General features: G+C 55.5%; 1 protein-coding gene across 1 annotated transcript in view; it reads right to left on the minus strand.

Annotated features, from left to right (window-relative positions):
* NCAPD3 (non-SMC condensin II complex subunit D3) overlaps positions 1–19765 on the minus strand; it is a 61958-nt gene that overhangs the window by 8238 nt on the left and 33955 nt on the right. Inside the window, exons 19-29 of the mRNA XM_068160066.1 lie at positions 19276–19391; positions 15872–15979; positions 14074–14185; positions 13871–13978; positions 10898–11136; positions 7110–7189; positions 4998–5135; positions 4002–4135; positions 2439–2638; positions 1282–1392; positions 667–828 (exon numbers count right to left, since the gene is read on the minus strand). Of these exons, the coding sequence (XP_068016167.1) occupies positions 667–828; positions 1282–1392; positions 2439–2638; positions 4002–4135; positions 4998–5135; positions 7110–7189; positions 10898–11136; positions 13871–13978; positions 14074–14185; positions 15872–15979; positions 19276–19391 (1508 nt within the window). The remainder of the gene's footprint in view (positions 1–666; positions 829–1281; positions 1393–2438; positions 2639–4001; positions 4136–4997; positions 5136–7109; positions 7190–10897; positions 11137–13870; positions 13979–14073; positions 14186–15871; positions 15980–19275; positions 19392–19765) is intronic.

Below are 19765 nucleotides of genomic sequence, written 5' to 3' on the forward strand. Positions count from 1 at the left end.
GATGGATGTAAAGGGGGTGCCAGGGAGAAAGGATTTGCTGGACAAAGCGTTACCAAGGAGCGAGCAGGGAGCCTTGATGGGGTACATATGTCCTAGTTTAGAGGTCTATATATAGGTGCTCTTTCAAAAAGTCAGCAGAGAGGGAAAGGTACTTCCAGGGTAGAAGTCATCTCATCTTAAGGTAGGCATCTAAAATAGCTCAGGACAATTGCCCCAAGCACACAGCTCGTTTCTTTACACTGCCTCCCAAAGAGGATCTGCCTGACTAGGACAGATGCAAGCTTCCACTCTGTGTAGCCCTATAAATCAGCCAAAACAAACAAGCCAAGCAAAAGGGGCTCATTTTCACCACTCTGGGAACAGGGAGCAACACAACATGCGAGCACAGCCTGTGGTGACTTCAACTTTGCTTTCCCTCTCAATTCAGCTCTCCTCCCATCAATTGTTTGCTGCTCCTCTTAGCACGCGGGGTTTGTTGTCGTTCTGAGCGCACTCCGGGACTCTGACAAGCCAAGCTTCTGCCAGCCAACACCAAGAGCAATGAGAACATTACACAAACACTCTGTTCCCAGTGCTGTAACACACACACAGAGGGGCTGGCTGTGATGTGCACACCGGCTTCAGCAGAGCCAGGATGTGGACGGAGTTAACGGCGGCACCACCAACCTCTGCCTGCGCCGCCGCCGCCGCGACCTGCTCCTGCTGCGACTCCTCCTCGCTGGCCAGCTGCTCTTCATACCTCTTCATGTCATACTCCAGCTCGGCTGCCAGCTGCTTGTCCACAGCAAAGAAGTCTTTGATTTCATTTCTGTAGTCTTGCATCATTTCCTGCAGCAATAAGGAAGGGTGAAACGCTCTGGGAAACCTCTCCCCGTCTACTGCCTCAACATCTCCGTTCGGCTCACAGCTGCTCGAGTGCAAAAGGAAATACCAGTTGGTAGAGCAGAGGTGTTTTTAACAGACTAAGAGTTTGGATTCCAATTGGAGCTTCAGAACATGGAGGGAGAGGGGAAAAAAAAAAGAGCTTTCCAGCATCCAAGCCTTCTGCCCACTTCCCACTGAGGAGGTTCACACCTAACACACTGTGAGATCCTTATCTCAAATCCCCTCCACCTCCTACATTATTTAGCACAGTGGCAGTGGCACAACATCATATGCCTCCTCAGTTTCCTTCTCAGAAGGCTGCTTGTTCCATGGCTGCTTGCACATCTAACACATTAACTGGGGAGAGGAAAGGTTGGGGGGGGAATAAAGTCCCGAGAAGGAAACGCCTCCCCTTACCCGAAGGTAGTTCATAAGGTCCCTAAGGGCCGGGATCCTCTTCTGCTCCATCAAAGTCTTCAGGGATGTGATTATTGGGATGACATTCTCCACGAAGTTCTTCTTTTGAACCTTTGTGTGAAGGAGGCATGAACAGTTAGGAGGAGAAGCCACTCCGGGGTCGGCTGAGTGGCCTAAAGCGAGCAGCGCTCCCGCAGCAGGGAAGGGGAATCACCGCAATTAAGCTGCTCTTAAGCCGCGCCCAGAGCTGGGCTTTTAACGTCAGTGGAGACGTCTAAGAGCCATCAGTAATTGCCTGCCTACTCCCACCCAAGGCAAAGGGCCAAAAGATGCCCCCAGAACCCCATTGTTCCACTCAAATGCTTCACAAGCATGAAAGCTGCAGAACAAATGGAGCCTGGCGTAGCTTCACAGCCCGCAGAGGAAATGCAACCCTGAGCGCGCCAAGGGATCCCTTGGCTAAGGTTGTTCTTCACCAATCTAGCCAGAAGGTTGTGTTTGGACAACATCCAGAGCTTCCACAGGTGCCCTTGGATCAGGCTGGCCCTACAGACTCTCAGTAACAGCCTCTGGGCACAGCAGGTCACTGGCATTCCTGTGTATGCTCCCTGGAGTGTCCTCATAGGATCGTTATGGTGGCAAAACAACTCCAAGATCACCAAGTCCAACCTTCTGCCCAACACCTCCATGAGCATGAGTCAACTGCCATGTTTGCTTGCTCCTCAAACACCTGCAGGGGCAGTGACTCCATCACCTCCCTGGGCAGCCTGTTCCAGAGTCTGACCACTCTTGCAGCAAAGAAATAGTTCCTCATGTCCAACCTGAGCCTCCCCAGGTGCAGCTTGAGGCCAACTCTTGTCCTGGCAGTGACTTAGGAGAGGAGTCCAACACTGCTTTCACTGCAGCCTCCTTTCAGGCAGCTGTAGAGAGCAATGAGTGCTCCTCTCAGCTTCTTCTTCAGGCTCCTTCAGCCTCTCCTCACCAACCCCTCACCACCTTCACTGCCTTTCTCTGTACCCACTCCAGCCCCTCAATGTCTGACTTAGATTTGGGTGGCCTCACTAACGCTGGCCACTCCTGCTGGCTGGCTTGCACCAGTCACAGAGCCTTCCAGTATGGCAAGCCCCCTGCCCACACCACAATCAAGTGCCACTCACCTGTGAGATGATCTTTTTCTGTGCCACCTGCATGACAGCATTGGCCATGGCCAACTCATCTTCATCAGGCTGCAAATCATCATCAGGCTTTGATCTCATGGTTGACAGCTTGATTTCTTTGCAGCTGAGGACTCCAAATGTGTCTGAAAGCAGCTCACTGGCTTCCATGTCCAGTGGAAGGACCATGTCCACAAAACATGCTGCAAAAACACAGGGAGGAAGTAAGTACTCACTGGGATGGGCAGTGCCAGGAAAGGCAAGAAGACAGCAGAGCTGGGTTGAGAGCCTGATGGCACAGAGACCAGGTGGAGGCCTGGAAATTCCACTTCAACATGAGGAGAAACTTCTTTGGTGTGAGGGTGCTGGAGCCCTGGAGCAGGCTGCCCAGAGAGGCTGTGGAGTCTCCTTCTCTGGAGACATTCAACACCCATCTGGATGGATTCCTGTGTGATCTGCCCTGGGTGACTCTGCTTTGGCAGGGGTTGGACTCTTATCTCTAGAGGTCCCTCCCAGCCCCTACCATTCTGTGATGTATGTCTCCTCATTTCTGCATTCAACTGGTATGAGAGCTGCAAAATGCCAGATGATTGCTGCACAGCCAGTTCTGCCTATGAATACAGAAGCATCTCCCATCAGAATCGAAGCAAATCTCTCTACTTCAGAAAGATTTTTGCTTCATTCTCATTTCTTTTCTTTTGCTTTCCACCAGTGTACAGAATACAAAATTAACCAGGTTGGAAAAGACCTCAGAGATCATCAAGTCCAACCTATCCCCCAACACCTTCTGATCAACTAAACCATGGCACCAAGTGCCTCATCCTGGCAGGTTTTAAACACCTCCAGGGATGGGGACTCCACCACCTCCCTGGGCAGCACATCCCAAGGGCCAATCTCTCTTTCTGGGAAGAACTTCTTCCTAACCTCCAGCCTAAACCTCCCCTGGCACAGCTTGAGACTGTGTCCTCTTGTTCTGCTGCTGCTTGCTTGGGAGAAGAGACCTACATTGAGAAGGACATTGAGAGACTTGAAGGTGTGCAGAGAAGGGCAAGGAGGCTGGGGAGGGGTCTGGAGCACAGCCCTGTGAGGAGAGGCTGAGGGAGCTGGGGTTGCTTAGCCTGGAGAAGAGGAGGCTCAGGGGAGACCTTCTTGATCTCTCCAACTCCCTGAAGGGAGGTTGAAGCCAGGTGGGAGTTGGTCTCTTCTCCCAGGCAAGCAGCACCAGAATAAGAGGACACAGTCTCAAGCTGTGCCAGGGGAGGCTGAGGAAGAAATTCTTCATAGAGAGAGTGATTGGCTATTGGGATGTGTTGCCCAGGGAGGTGGTGGAGTCCCCATCCCTGGAGGTGTTCAAGAGGGGATTGGATGTGGCACTTGGAGCCATGGTTTAGTTGTCAGGAGGTGTTGGGTGATAGGTTGGACTTGATGATCTCAGAGGTCTTTTCCAACCTGGTTGATTCTATGATCCCCACCTGGCTACAACCTCCCTTCAGGTAGCTGTAGATGGCAATAAGATCCACAGACACCAGCACTTTGCTTGCCAGATTTTGAGAGGCAGAGCCTTACCTAGGATGTTGTGGCTGATATTTGTTGTAATGTTGAACCTCTGCTCATCTGTGAAGTGCTCCAGCAGGAACCTGTAGATGCTCATCCTTTTCTCTCTGTTATCTTTTCCCTTCAGAGAGAAGAGACTCTTGGCCCTGTGGCAGAGCAAGACATGTCACAGAGGGCCAAGTCACATCATGACAGCTCACAGAGAGACTAAGACTGCCAAAAACCAGCAAGGAAGAGTTGAATGTCACTTTCAACACCCAGAAACCTGTTAAGATACAGCAAGAGCCCAGAGATCATGAACCTCTCCTCTGCCAGGGGAGGCTTAGGTTGGAGATGAGGAACAATTTCTTTGCTGGAAGAGTGGTCAGGGATTGAAACAGGCTGCCCAGGGAGGTGGTGGAGTCCCAGGGATTGGGCTGGTCTCTACTCCCTAGTCTCAGGTGATAGAAGGAAAGGAAATGGCCTGAAATTGTGCCAGGGGAGGGCTGGGTTGGAGATGAGGAACAATTCCTTTGCTGGAAGAATGGTTAGGGATTGAAACAGGCTGCCCAGGGAGGTGGTGGAGTCCCCATCCCTGGAGGTGTTCAAGAGACCTGTGGCCAGGGCACTATGGGACATGGTTTAGTGGCCATGGAGGTGTTGGGGACATGGTTTAGAATAGAATAAACCAGGTTGGAAGAGACCTTTGAGATCATCGAGTCCAACCTACCACCCAACACCACCTAATCAACTAAACCATGGCACCAAGCACCCCATTCAGTCTCCTCCTAAACACCTCCAGGGATGGCAGCTCCACCATGGTGGTGTTAGGTTGATGGTTGGACTCCTTGACCTCAGAGGTCTTTTCCAAGCAAGACAATTCTATGACCCTGTCACACCCAGGAGCCCTCCCAGCAGTGTCATGGGGAAGGCAGCAGACAATTGAACCCTGTTCCTCCCCCCACTGCACCACCAGCACTTTGCTGCACGGCCAGGCAGCCCCTCAGGGGGCACTGAGGAGACACAAACCTTGCACTCTGGGGGAACCTGTTGTACTTCTCATGCTTCTCATAGCTGTTGAAATGGAAGATGCACTCAATGAAGTGCTGGGAGAACATGACTGGATTCCTCTTCAGCAAGAGATGCACCAAGCAGAACTCTGCAAACCTGGAAAGGAGGGAAAGGAAGAGCTCATCAGCTGCTAGCTTCCAAAAGCCACCCCTGAGGCATGGTGCAAGGTCAGGAGTTGTAAAGCAGTGGGATCACAGTCTCACAGTATAGCTAAGGTTGGAAGAGACCTGGAGGATCATCGAGTCCAACCTATCAACACAGACCCCATGACTAAACCATGGCACCAAGTGCCACATCCAATCCCCTGGGGTCAGAGTGGCTGAGAGCTTCCAGAGAGTGACCTGGGGGTGCTGATTGACAGCTGCCTGAATATAAGCCAGCAGTGTGCCCAGCTGGCCAAGAGGGCCAAGGGCATCCTGGCCTGCATTATGAATAGTGTGGCCAGCAGGAGCAGGGAGGTCATTCTGCCCTGTGCTTTGCATTGGTTAGGCTGCACCTTGAGTCCTGTGTCCAGTTCTGGGCTGCTCAGTTTAAGAAGGACATTGAGAGACTTGAAGGTGTGCAGAGAAGGGCAAGGAGGCTGGGGAGGGGTCTGGAACACAGCCCTGTGAGGAGAGGCTGAGGGAGCTGGGGTTGCTTAGCCTGGAGAAGAGGAGGCTCAGGGTGACCTCATTGCCCTCTACAACTCCCTGAAGGGAGGTTGGAGCCAGGTGGGGGTTGGTCTCTTCTCCCAGGCACCCAGCTCCAGAATAAGAGGACACAGTCTCAAGTTGTGCCAGGGGAGGTTTAGGCTGGAGGTGAGGAGAAAGTTCTTCCCAGAGAGAGTTGTTGGCCATTGGAATGTGCTGCCCAGGGAGGTGGTGGAGTCCCCATCCCTGGAGGTGTTCCAGAGGGTATTGGATGTGGCACTTGGTGCCATGGTTTAGTCATGGGGTCTGTGGTGACAGCTTGGACTCAATGATCCTTAAGGTCATTTCCAACCTTAGTTATACTCTGATACTGTGACATGAAGCCTTTTTGCCCTCCAGAAGGGGGCTGGAAGCTTTCAGCAGCCACACCACTGCTTCAAGCTTTTGCCATTAACCAGTGAGAGAAATCAATTGGAACTCCAACTCAGGTCCCCCCCCCCCCCAAACTTTCATTATTTGAATAACTTCAGTTTCACTCTGGCCAAGACACTCAGAAGTGCTTTGCCAAAAAAAAGAGAGGAGTTAATCAAAGCCCTGCAAGAGGTGGAAGTCAATCCCAGACCTGGGGAATGTGTTCTCTCCTCTGGAAGCAGGCACTGAATGCAGATGCAGAGCAAAAAGGCTCCCAAAGAAAGAGCACCCTGCTCCTGAGCTAAAGCCCTAGGAGCATGATGCTGCAATGTCACCATCTACTGGAAAGACATTTGTAGCTGTTTGGAAACTCACTGAGGAGAAGAGAGGGTGAGTGTGCCTAGGAAGCAATGCCAGGGTGGGGGCTTTGGAAACACCAACCTTCATGGGAACTGCTCCAGGGAAGAACACACAGCAAGGGGGTCCAAGCCTCCCCCTGCATCCAGCAGCATGCTGTGTGATCAGGGCAGGCTGGGGGATGAGGAGATTGAGAGCAGCCCTGCAGAGAAGGACTCAGGGGTGCTGGGGGATGGAAAGCTGGACAGGAGCCAGCAATGGGCACTGGCAGCACAGAAGGCCAAGGGCAGATCCAAAGCAGTGTGGCCAGAGCTGGAGAGAGGATCCTGCCCCTCTGCTCTGGGGTGACCTCACCTAGAGCACTGCATCCAGCTCTGGAGCCCTCAATGCAGGAAGAGCATGGACCTGAAGGAGGGGATTCTGCCCTCTGGGCTGCAAGTGCCCACTGCTGGCTCATGTCCAGCTTCTCATCCACTGCAAGCCCTTTTCTGCAGGGCTGCTCTCAGCCTTACCATCCCCCAGCCTGGACTGATACCTGGGATTGCTTTGACCTGGGTGCAATCTGCTGTGTCACTGCCTTCATTTCCTCTGCAGCCTGAAGGTGCAAGACTGAGACAGGTTTGAGTACTCCTGATCTTCAACCCCTTGGCTGTGTCAGAGGTGGCTATCTTACCTGGCAATATCTGGGTCTGGATCCACCAAGACACTGACAAAACGGAAGAAGAGAGAGTCTTTCCATTTCACAAACTCCTCCTGGAAGAAGAGGCAGAAAGCATTCAGCCTGGACTGGGAAATATTCAACCTGAAGCAAGAAAAACCCAGTGTGGGAGCCCCACAGCCCCCAGAGGCAGCCCAGTGGCCCCCTGGGCAGACACCTGGACCTGAGGAAGCCCCCCGGGCCAGGGCCAGGACCAGGACCAGAGGCAGCCCCCCAGAGCCAGGACCAGGGCCAGAGGCAGCCCTGCAGCCCCCAGAGCCAGGACCAGGGCCAGAGGCAGCCCTGCAGCCCCCAGAGCCAGGGCCAGGGCCAGAGGCAGCCCTGCAGCCCCCAGAGCCAGGGCCAGGAGCCAAGGCAGCCCTGCAGCCCCCAGAGCCAGCACCAGGGCCAGAAGCAGCCCTGCAGCCCCCAGAGCCAGGACCAGGAGCCAAGGCAGCCCTGCAGCCCCCAGAGCCAGGGCCAGAGGCAGCCCTGCAGCCCCCAGAGCCAGGGCCAGAGGCAGCCCTGCAGCCCCCAGAGCCAGGGCCAGAGGCAGCCCTGCAGCCCCCAGAGCCAGGGCCAGAGGCAGCCCTGCAGCCCCCAGAGCCAGGGCCAGAGGCAGCCCTGCAGCCCCCAGAGCCAGGGCCAGAGGCAGCCCTGCAGCCCCCAGAGCCAGCAGCAGGAGCCAAGTCAGCCCTGCAGCCCCCAGAGCCAGGACCAGGACCAGGGCCAGAGGCAGCCCTGCAGCCCCCAGAGCCAGGACCAGGGCCAGAAGCAGCCCTGCAGCCCCCAGAGCCAGGACCAGGGCCAGAAGCAGCCCTGCAGCCCCCAGAGCCAGGACCAGGGCCAGAGGCAGCCCTGCAGCCCCCAGAGCCAGGGCCAGGAGCCAAGGCAGCCCTGCAGCCCCCAGAGCCAGGGCCAGAACCAGGGCCAGAGGCAGACCTGCAGCCCCCAGAGCCAGGACCAGAACCAGGGCCAGAGGCAGCCCTGCAGCCCCCAGAGGCAGGACCAGGGCCAGAGGCAGCCCTGCAGCCCCCAGAGCCAGGACCAGGGCCAGAGGCAGCCCTGCAGCCCCCAGAGCCAGGACCAGGGCCAGAGGCAGCCCTGCAGCCCCCAGAGGCAGGACCAGGAGCCAAGGCAGCCCTGCAGCCCCCAGAGCCAGGACCAGGGCCAGAGGCAGCCCTGCAGCCCCCAGAGCCAGGACCAGGGCCAGAGGCAGCCCTGCAGCCCCCAGAGGCAGGACCAGGGCCAAAGGCAGCCCTGCAGCCCCCAGAGCCAGGACCAGGGCCAGAGGCAGCCCTGCAGACCACAGGGCCAGGGCCAGAGGCAGCCCTGCAGCCCCCAGGGCCAGGGCCAGAGGCAGCCCTGCAGCCCCCAGAGGCAGGACCAGGGCCAGAGGCAGCCCTGCAGTCCCCAGAGGCAGGACCAGGGCCAGAGGCAGCCCTGCAGTCCCCAGAGGCAGGACCAGGAGCCAAGGCAGCCCTACAGACTGTACCTCAGGCAGAGAATGAGCAAGCTGCACAACTGCAGCTGGAGATACACAAACCAAACCCTCAGCAGCCAGAGTTTTGGAGGGTGCTTTCAACACCATGAATGCCACAGCAGCAAGCAGCTAGGTTTACCACAGCTATGAATAAGAAACTCCCCCTCAAAACCCAGTAGAAACATGAAGAGAAAAGCCTGTTCTCCCATCTTGAGGCACAAGGGCTCTTCCACACCCTTCCCAGAGCCAAAGGCACTCCCAAATCTGCCTTGGTTAGCTCCATGTGAACAGCAGGAGGGTAAACATCTTGGGCAGGTTGCCCAGGGAGATGGCAGAGTCATCAGCCCTGGAGGTGTTCAAGAAACCTGTGGCCATGGCACTGTGGGACAGGGTTTACTGGCCATGGGGCTGCTGGGTTGATGCTTGGTCTGGATGACCTGTGAGGGCTTTTCCAACCTAGACAATTGTGTTATAAGAGGGATGTGGAGGTGCTGGAAGGTGTCCAGAGCAGGGCCAGGAGGATGAGCAGAGGGCTGGAGCTGCTCTGCTGTGAGGACAGACTGAAGGAGTTGGGGCTGTTCAGTCTGGAGAAGAGAAGGCTCCCAGGTGACCTCATTGTGGCCTTCCAAGATCTGAAGGGGGCTACAGGAAGGCTGGGGAGGGACTGCTCAGGATCTCAGGAAGTGCTAGGACTAGGGGGAATGGAATGAAGCTGGAGGTGGGGAGATTGAGGCTGGAGGGGAGGAGGAAGTTCTTCCCCATGAGAGTGGTGAAGCCCTGGAATGGGTTGTGCAGGGAGGTGGTTGAGGCCCCAGCCCTGGAGGTGTTTAAGGCCAGGCTGGCTGAGGCTGTGGCCAGGCTGATCTAGTGTGAGGTGTCCCTGCCCATGGCAGGGGGGTTGGAACTGGCTGATCCTTGTGGTCCCTTCCAACCCTGAGTGATACTAAGATACTATGATTTCCATCTTCACAACAATAAGCAGAGACAGCAGGAGAAAAACAGTGCTGTGATGCTCATTATCTTCATTCACCCAGGAGTGAAGTTGAAGGGAAATCAAAGAAACAAAGGGCAGACAGGAAAAAGAGAGAGGTGGTGGAGTCTACAGGCTGGGGTCAGAGTGGCTGAGAGCTGCCAAAGAGAAAGGGACCCTGGGGGTGCTGATTGACAGCTGCGTGAACATGAGCCAGCAGTGTGCCCAGGGGGCCAAGAAGGCCAAGGGCATCCTGGCCTGCAGCAGGCAGAGTGTGGCCAGCAGGAGCAGGGAAGTCCTTGTGCTCTGTGCTCAGCACTGCTGAGGCCACCCCTGGAGTCCTGCATCCAGCTCTGGGCTCCTCAGGTCAAGAAGGACATTGAGAGACTTGAAGGTGTGCAGAGAAGGGCAAGGAGGCTGGGGAGGGGTCTGGAGCACAGCCCTGGGAGGAGAGGCTGAGGAGCTGGGGTTGCTTAGCCTGGAGAAGAGGAGGCTCAGGGGAGACCTTCTTGCTCTCTGCAGCTCCCTGAAGGCAGGTTGTAGCCAGGAAGGGGTTGGTCTCTTCTCCCAGGCACCCAGCAGCAGAACAAGAGGACACAGTCTCAAGCTGTGCCAGGGGAAGTTTAGGTTTGAGGTGAAGAGAAAGTTCTTCACCGAGAGAGTCATTTGTCATTGGAATGTGCTGCCCAGGGAGGTGGTGGAGTCCCCATCCCTGGAGGTGTTCAAGAGGGGATTGGATGTGGCACTTGGAGCCATGGTTTAGTCATGAGGTCTGTGGTGACAGGCTGGACTTGAGGATCTCTGTGGTCTCTTCCAACCTTGGTGATTCTGTGGTTCACTGTGAGTCTCCATCTCTGGAGTCATTCAAAACCTGCCTGGATGCTGCTCTGTGCAGCCTGCTCCAACAGAACCTGCTTTTGGACTAGATGAACTAGTACCTGCAGGGGGAGTAGAAGAAAGCCAGGAGGGAACTTTTGACTTGTAATGCCAGGAGGAGGGGCAGCGGCTTTGAGCTGGGAGAGAGGAGACTGAGACTGGAGATGAGGAAGAAATTGTTTAGTGTGAGGCTGGGGAGACTCTGGCACAGGTTGCCCAGGGAGGCTGTGGCTGCCCCCTGCCTGGAGGTGCCCAATGAGGCTACTGGGAGGTGTCCCTGCAGGGGGCTGGCACTGGATGACCTTTAAGTTGCCTTCCAACCCAAACCATTCTGAGCCTGCGGATCTGCAGAGGTCCCCTCCAACCCACTCCCCCCAGAGTGAGACGCAGGATCGCCCTGGCCGCTCAGGCTGCCAGGCTTGAGGCCTGCCTTACCTGCAGCAGGTTGGTGAGGAGGATGAGAGTCTGCTTGCGGATGAAGGGCTGGGGGTCCTTGAGGCAGAGGGAGATGTTGGGGACGTAGCGGTCGCCCAGCGAGGTGTAGCGCACGCACAGGTCGCACATGACGATGACGACGTTGTTGCGCACCGCCACCTCCGGCGACACCTCCAGCTCCCGAGCCAGCGCCGCAATGCACTTCTTGGCCAGCTCCTCGTGCTGCAGACACAGCTTCCCTGCGAAGCACCGGCCCGGGCTCTCAGGGCTGGCAAGGGACTGCCCCTCCCTGAGCGCCACGGCCCGGCTCACCGCCGCCCCGGAGCCCAGCGGGGGCTGGGGAAGGAAGCGCGGACACAAGAGGGGGGACGACACACAAGGGGGGGGGACACACACAAGCTCCCCTGAAGGGAGGTTGTAGCCAGCTAGAGGTTCAAGAAGGACATTGAGAGACTTGAAGGTGTCCAGAGAAGGACAAGGAGGCTGGGGAGGGGTCTGGAGCACAGCCCTGTGAGGAGAGGCTGAGGGAGCTGGGGTTGCTTAGCCTGGAGAAGAGGAGGCTCAGGGGAGACCTTCTTGCTCTCTCCAACTGCCTGAAGGGAGGTTGGAGCCAGGTAGGGGTTGGACACTTCTGCCAGGCAAGCAGCACCAGAACAAAAGGACACAGTCTCAAGCTGTGCCAGGGGAAGTTTAGGTTTGAGGTGAGGAGAAAGCTCTTCCCAGAGAGAGTTGTTAGCCATTGGGATGTGCTGCCCAGGGAGGTGGTGGAGTCCCCATCCCTGGAGGTGTTCAAGAGGGGATTGGCTGTGGCACTTGGTGCCATGGTTTAGTCATGAGGTCTGTGGTGCCAGCTTGGACTTGGTGATCTTTGAGGTCTTTTCCAGCCTTATTGATTCTATGATTGCTTAGCCTGGAGAAGAGGAGGCTCAGGGGAGACCTTCTTGCTCTCTCCAGCTCCCTGAAGGGAGATTGGAGCCAGGTGGGGGCTGGGCTCTTCTCCCAGGCAAGCAGCACCAGAACAAGAGGACACAGTCTCAAGCTGTGTGCCCAGAGGAGGTTCAGGCTGGATGTTAGGAAGTTCTTCCCAGGGACAGAGATTGCCCATTGGAATGTGCTGCCCAGGGAGGTGGTGGTGTCACCATCAGTGGATGAGGCACTTGGTGCCATGGTTTAGTTGACATGAAAGTCACCAGAGTTGCAGCATAACCTTCTCCTTCTGATGTTTAAGATCACAAGGGATTGGGAGGGGACAGATCTCTCTTGGCCTACATCTCATGGGCTGCCCAGGGAGGTGGTAGAGTCCCCATCCCTGGAGGTGTTTAGGAAGAGCCTGGATGAGGCACTGGGTGCCATGCTTTAGTTGATTAGATGGTGTTGGGTGAGAGGTTGGACTGGAGGATCTCAAAAGGTCTTTTCCCACCTGCTTCATTCTGTTCTCTTCTATAAACAAGAAACAAATGCTGAAACCTGGTGAGCAATCTGCACCACCCCTCAAAGAGATGATGCTTCAAGGAGCTCTTCCAAACTCCTCTCAGACCTATAGTGTGGGTCTCTATGTCAGGTTCCCTCCCTCACAGGGAGCTATTTCTGTGCACAGGGTATTATTCAAGGCAGCTAAAAAGAACAGCCCCAGCTGTCATAGGCATGGCAGGGAGACACCCACCTCGAGGAGCATCACTAACCCAGCTCTATATAAAACAGCCTCCCTGCTAACATCCCTGGCTCCAGTGCTATTGCTAAGCTCCCTACAGCAGCATTCAGCTCCCCAAAGCAGTTCAGGAAAGGATGATGCTGCCTGGCTGCAAGAGACCTGCTCCTAACCACAGAGGCACCACCAAAGCAGAACTTCCACTCAGTGCTCTGCCTAACACTGGAGATGGAGATCTGTCCAGGCTGCTGGCACAGAGGAGCTCTTAAGCTCATGCAGGTAACAAGTTTCTGTCTGCACTCAATCTGCTCTGAACTGCACCAAGAGCAGAAAGTTTTCTTCATCCTCTGGGGAGCACCTGTAAGGTGATAGATGGAGAAGAAATGGCCTGAAATTGTGCCAGGGGAGGGTTAGGTTGGGGATGAGGAACAATTTCTTTGCTGCCAGAGTGGTCAGGGGTTGGCACAGGCTGCCCAGGGAGGTGGTGGAGTCCCCATCCCTGGAGGTGTTCAGAGACCTGTGGCCATGGTGGTGTTGGGTTCGTGGTTGGACTCCCTGACCTCAGAGGTCTTTTCCAAGCAAAAGAATTCTATGATCCTCCAGCCAGACTGTGACCAGCCCCAAGTACAAGGGCAGTGCAGTTCTGAAGGGCCTTGCCAATCATTGATCACCATTAGCACAGCAACCACATAGATGGCAGCAGCTGTGGTGTGTGCAAGTTGTTGCCATGGACATTTGCACAGCTGAAAGCTGTGAGCTGAGGCAGTGCAAACACTGAGCACTGTGGTTGCTGCAACTGCCACTGCTAGGAGGAAGAAATTCTTTCCAGTGAGGCTGGGGAGACACTGGCACAGGTTGCCCAGGGAGGCTGTGGATGTATCATAGTATCATTCAGGGTTGGAAGGGACCACAAGGCTCAGCCAGTTCCAACCCCCCTGCCATGGGCAGGGACACCCCACACTGGATCAGCCTGGCCACAGCCTCAGCCAGCCTGGGCTTAAACACCTCCAGGGCTGGGGCCTCAACCACCTCCCTGCACAACCCATTCCAGGGTTTCACCACTCTCATGGGGAAGAACTTCCTCCTCACCTCCAGCCTCAATCTCCCCACCTCCCCTCCCTGGAGGTGTTCAAGGCCTTGAGCATCCTGGGCTGTTGGGAGGTGTCCCTGCCCATGGCAGGGAGGTTGGAACTGGCTGATCTTAAAAGGTCCCTTCCAACCCAAACCACTCTATGAATCTAGGACAGCTTCCCAGCAGATCCTCCACCAGAAGGGCTGAGAGCTGGATCCTCTAGGGCAGGCTTCTGCTGCAGCATGACACTTACCCAGAGTCATGAAGGCATGAGCTCTGATCACTGGAGGCATGGCTGATCCTCTGAACTGAGACAGGGGCTGAGAAGCTGGAATTTCCTCCCCATCTGCAGAGCTAGAAGCTAGGAAAGAGCAGGTGAGGAATGAAACCATGTTGCCCTGCTGAAGAGTGTTGTCTGCAAGTGCAAAACTGAAGGCAGCAAGGGGGGAGCCTCACCTTGGTCCTCACTGCCAGCAGCCAGGATGGACTGAATCAAAAGGAAGATTCTTTTCTCCACTTTGGCTGGACACAGCTGTGCAGCTTCACCCAAGATGAAGAGGTGTCTCACCTACAGGGAAAGAGCAACACTGCAGTCAAAAGGCAATGGCTGAGCTGCAAATTAAGTCAGCAGGAGCTGGTGTGGTGCTCCTCCAAAAGCAACCTGAAATGCCTTCAGTCCTTTCAAGGTGGCAGTGGCTAAAGAACAGAAGGTGAAGCTTTGAAAGAGAAATGGAGAGGGGGGGAAGAGGGGGAGCATGTGTGTGTTTAACAGGCTAGAACCTGCCCCCAGCAACTAACAGCATTGAAATAGACCTCAAAGCACTCCATGAGTTTTACAGGATCATTTCCCAACCAGCTCCTCTAAGAAGTGTTAGAAAAGCAAAGGAAGGGGGGAAAAAGAAAGCTATTTTGTTAGAAATACAGAGGGGATCAGATCCTGGAAGCCACTGCTGATGGGGAACAGCAGCATCCTTGCCTGGACCAGCAACTGTGTGGCCAGCAGGAGTGAGGCAACGTGATGGTGCCCCTGTACTGGGCACTGATGAGGCCTCACCTCAAATCCTGGGTTCATGTTTGGGCCCCCCAGTCTAAAGAAGGATATTAAGGGGCTGGAGCAGGGCCAGAGAATGAAAACAAAGCTTGGGAAGGATCTGGAGAACAGGAACGGTGAAGAGTAGCTGAGGGAGCTGGGGGTGTTCAGTCTGGGGAAGAGGAGGATGAGGGAGACCTCATTGCTCTCTGCAGCTCCCTGCAAGGAGGCTGCAGTGAGGTGGGGGTTGGGCTCTGCTCCCTAGGATCAAGTGATAGGAGGAGAGGAAATGGCCTGAAATTGTGCCAGGGGAGGCTTAGGCTGTGGATGAGGAACAATTTCTTTGCTGTAGGAGTGGTCAGGGATTGGCACAGGCTGCCCAGGGAGATGGTGGAGTCCCCATGCCTGGAGGTGTTCCAGAAACCTGTGGCCATGGCACTTGGGGACAGGGTTTGGTGGCCATGGTGGGGTTAGGGTGATGGTTGGACCCCTTGACCTCAGAGGTCTCTTCCAACCAAAACAATCCTATGATCCTATCACACACAGAAGTCCTCCCAGCAGTGTCATGGGGAAGGCAGCAGAGAATTTAACTCCATGTCTGGAGATGTTCAACAACCACAGAGTCACCAAGGGTGGAAGAGACCTCAAAGATCATCAAGTCCAACCTGGCACCACAGACCTCATGACTAAACCATGGCTCCAAGTGCCACATCCAATCCCCTCTTCAACACCTCCAGGGATGGGGACTCCACCACCTCCCTGGGCAGCACATCCCAAGGGCTAACAACTCTCCCTGGGAAGAACTTTCTCCTCACCTCCAGCCTAAACCTCCCCTGGCACAGCTTGAGACTGTGGCCTCTTGTTCTGGTGCTGTTTGCTTGAGAGAAGAGCCCAACCCCTTCCTGGCTACAACCTCCCTTCAGGGAGTTGTAGACAGCAAGGTCAGCCCTGAGCCTCCTCTTCTCCAGAAGAAGCCTGAGGCCATTGCACTGGGGACAGGGTTTGATGGCCATGGTGGTGTTGGGTTGATTGCTGGACTGGATGACCTTAGAGGTCTCTTCCCACCAACTCTGTGGTTCTGGAGAGCTGTTTTATGCTCCCATCTCTAGCAGCTTCCACCAGGAGGTGGCAACAAGGTATGCTCACCAGCTGGTGGTGTGACCTTGGAGAAACACCAACTTCCAGTCCCCCTCCCCCAGGCAGTGCAGGGGAACCACCACTTACCAAGAGATCCTCTTGCAGCTGCTCTGCTCCATCCTCTTTGAGGACTATGCTGGAAATGTAGCTTGCACAGGTGGCTACCAAATCTCCACACACTTGGTTGAGCAGCTCCTGTTCCATAATTAAGCCAAATTAAGTCAGCACTTTCTTAATTACACAAGATGTAGCTTTAAAAACCCTCTCCACACGTGGCTGCCAAAGTCTCCAAGTCCTCCTAATAATCTGGGGCCCATTGAAATCAATCAGACAGTGCCTCAGAGCTTCAAAACTCTTCCTGCACATCAAAGCATGCAAGCAAGTGTCAAAACACCTTGGAGAAGCTGGCTTCTTAATGAGCCATCACAGGCTCCAGCAAGAGGGATGCAGGCAGGGGACTGTTTCATGGCTGTCCAACACATTTGAGGCAGCCCCTGTGTGGATTTTTGAGTGCTGGGTGGAAAAGGCAACTTCCACCCTGCTGCAAAGAGGTTCCAAAGGGTGGAGAGGAAACCAAAAAAGCTGATTCTCTACCAGATCAGGAGAGAATAGAATTAAGCAGGTTGGAAGAGACCTTGGAGATCATCAAGTCCAACCTGTCACCCAACACCATCTGATCAACTCAACCATGGCACCAAGTGCCTCATCCAGGCTCTTCCTAAACACCTCCAGGGATGGGGACTCCACCACCTCCCTGGGCAGCACATCCCAATGGCCAATTCCTCTTGCTGGGAAGAATTTCTTCCTAACATCCAGCCTGAACCTCCCCTGGCACAGCTTGAGACTGTGTCCTCTTGTTCTGGTGCTGCTTGCCTGGCAGAAGAGCCCAACCCCCACCTGGCTACAACCTCCCTTCAGGGAGTTGGAGAGAGCAAGAAGGTCTCCCCTGAGCCTCCTCTTCTCCAGGCTAAGCAACCCCAGCTCCCTCAGCCTCTCCTCACAGGGCTGTGCTCCAGACCCCTCCCCAGCTTTTTTGCCCTTCTCTGGACTCCTTCCAGCATCTCAACATCTTTCCTAACCTGAGGAGCCCAGAACTGGACACAGGACTCAAGGGGTGGCCTCAGCAGTGCTGAGCACAGGGCACAAGGACTTCCCTGCCCTTGGCCTTCTTGGCCACCTGGACACACTGCAGGCTCATGTTCAGCTGCTGTCAACCAGTACCCACAGGTCCCTCTCTGCCTGGCTGCTCTCAGCCACTCTGCCCCCAGCCTGTAGCACTGCCTGGGGTTGCTGTGGCCAATGTGCAGCACCTGGCACTTGGATGTGTTCAGTCTCATGCCCTTGGACTCTGCCCATCTGTCCAGCCTGGCCAGGTCCCTCTGCAGAGCTCTCCTATCCTCTAACAGCTCAACTCCTGCCCCCAGCTTGGTGTCATCTGCAAACTGACTGCTGATGGACTCAATGCCCTCCTCCAGCTCATCAATGAAGACATTAAAGAGCAAGGGGCCCAGCACTATAAAGCATCATTTCTCTTTTGCTACCATCTACAGCCCTGTGGCTACCTGTTAGACTGACACAGCTTTCCAGCAGAACCATCAGCAGCAGGTCAAGGGAGGTTCTCCTCTCCTCCTGCTCTGCCCTGGTGAGGTCACATCTGGAATGCTGTGTCCAGTTCTAAGCTCCCCAGGTCAAGGAGGACAGGGACTTGCTGGAGAGGGGACAGCAAAGGGCTGCAGGGATGCTGAGGGGAGTGAAACAGCTCTGTGAGAAGGAAAGGCTGAGAGAATTGGGGCTCTTTAGTCTGGAGAAGAGCAGCCTGAGGGAGGTTGATCAATACTTCAGGGGTGGGTGTCAGGAGGATGGGGCCAGGCTTTGTCCAGTGGTGCTCAGTGAGAGGACAAGGGGCAATGGGCACAGACATGAAAATAAGAAGTTCCATCTAATGATTAGGAGTCCTAGAACAGGCACATCTACACCTGGCAGTAAGCCAACACACTCTGATGATCCTACCTGATTAATTAGGACACCCAGAAACCATCAATCCACCCTGGCTGCTGAGGCACAAGGTGACTCAAGTCAAACCTTTCTCTTCTTGAGGCCACAGCCCTGAAGATATTCAAGGTGAGGCTGGACAATAGCTGAGGGGAGAGCAACTGCTGTCATTTACCTGGAGCTGAGCAAAGCCTTCGACACTGCCCCACACCACATCCTGGGCTCCAGGCTGGTGACACATGGGTGTGATGGGTGACCACTAGATGGATAAGGAACTGGCTTGATGGCTGCACCCAAAGAGTGGCTGTCAATGGCTCCATGTCCCAGGGGAGGCCAGGGACAAGCAGAGTCCCTCAGGGATCAGTCCTGGGACCAGACTTGTTCAACATCCCTGTGGGTGCCATGGACAGTGGCACTGAGTGCAGCCTCAGCAGGGTTGCTGATGACACCAAGCTGTGTGGTGCAGCAGACAGCTGGAGGGAAGGGATCCATCCAGAGGGAGCTGGACAGGCTGCAGAGCTGGGCACAAGCCAACCTCAGGAGATTCAACAAGGGCAGGGTCCTGCAGCTGGCTGGAGGCAATCCCAGGCACAAATCCAGGCTGGGCAGGGACTGGCTGGAAAGCAGCCCTGAGGAGAGAGCCTTGGGGGTGCTGGGGGAGGAGAAGCTCACCAGGAGCTCTCAGTGTGCACTTGCAGCCCAGAAAGCCAAGCAGAGCCTGGGCTGCAGCAGGAGAAGTGTGGCCAGCAGGGCAAGGGAGGTGATTCTCCCCCTCTGCTCAGCTCTGGGGAGACCCCACCTGGAGTCCTGCCTCCAGTTCTGGAGCCCCTAGGACAAGAGGGATGTGGAGGTGCTGGAAGGTGTCCAGAGCAGGGCCAGGAGGAGGAGCAGAGGGCTGGAGCTGCTCTGCTGTGAGGACAGACTGAAGGAGTTGGGGCTGTTCAGTCTGCAGAAGAGAAGGCTCCCAGGTGACCTCATTGTGGCCTTCCAGGATCTGCAGGGGGCTCCAGGAAGGCTGGGGAGGGACTGCTCAGGATCTCAGGCAGTGATAGGACTAGGGGCAATGGAATGAAGCTGGAGGTGGGGAGATTGAGGCTGGAGGGGAGGAGGAAGTTCTTCCCCATGAGAGTGGTGAAGCCCTGGAATGGGTTGTGCAGGGAGGTGGTTGAGGCCCCAGCCCTGGAGGTGTTTGCAGCCAGGCTGGCTGAGGCTGTGGCCAGGCTGATCTAGTGTGGGGTGTCCCTGCCCATGGCAGGGGGGTTGGAACTGGCTGATCCTTGTGGTCCCTTCCAACCCTGAATGATACTATGATGGCCCTGCTGACTGCAGAGGGGGCTGGGCTAGATGACCTTTGGAGGTCCCTTCCAACCCAGAGCATTCTGTGACTCTTTGTTTAGAGAGTTAAGCAACCTACAGGCTGGAGAGAGAAGCTGCCTACAAGACACAGCCCTCCCTAAGGGTGAAAGAAGCTGCTTGAAAAGCCACATTTGAAGTCCTACCTGTGCCTCCTCAGGCACATCTGCATATGCATGGCAGAGCTTCTGCAGAGTCTCTACAGCTGGGCTGATCACCTCCAAGGGACACCCAGACTCCTTCAGCCACCACTTGAAGCTACCTGAAAATGAGAGCACACAAAGCCAAGAGGAATTTTCAGAGCTGGTCAACTGCTTGCAGAGAACTGCACTGTGAGGGGGTTGTTTGTCTTGCAACCTACTGCTGGAGCAGAGCTTGGGTGCCCTCAGGGAAGCCCAGCTTGTGCCAAGAGGGTTTGACCTGAATTTGCCAAGGCTGGAGAGAGCTGGAGATATCTGGAAGTGTTCAAAGCCAGGTTGGGCCTGGTTTAGAGAGAGGTGTCCCAGCCCATGGCAGAGGGTTGGAACTAGATGACCTTCAATGTCTCCCAGGTTGCTCAAGGAGGCTGTGGATGCCCCCCTCCCTAGAGGTGTTCAAGGCCAGGCTGGATGAGGCCTTGAGCAACCTGGGCTGGTG

The sequence above is a fragment of the Melanerpes formicivorus genome, unplaced genomic scaffold (assembly GCF_026170545.1).
Source record: "Melanerpes formicivorus ecotype bairdi unplaced genomic scaffold, bMelFor1.0.p_v2 SCAF_47, whole genome shotgun sequence".
Lineage (NCBI taxonomy): Eukaryota > Metazoa > Chordata > Aves > Piciformes > Picidae > Melanerpes > Melanerpes formicivorus.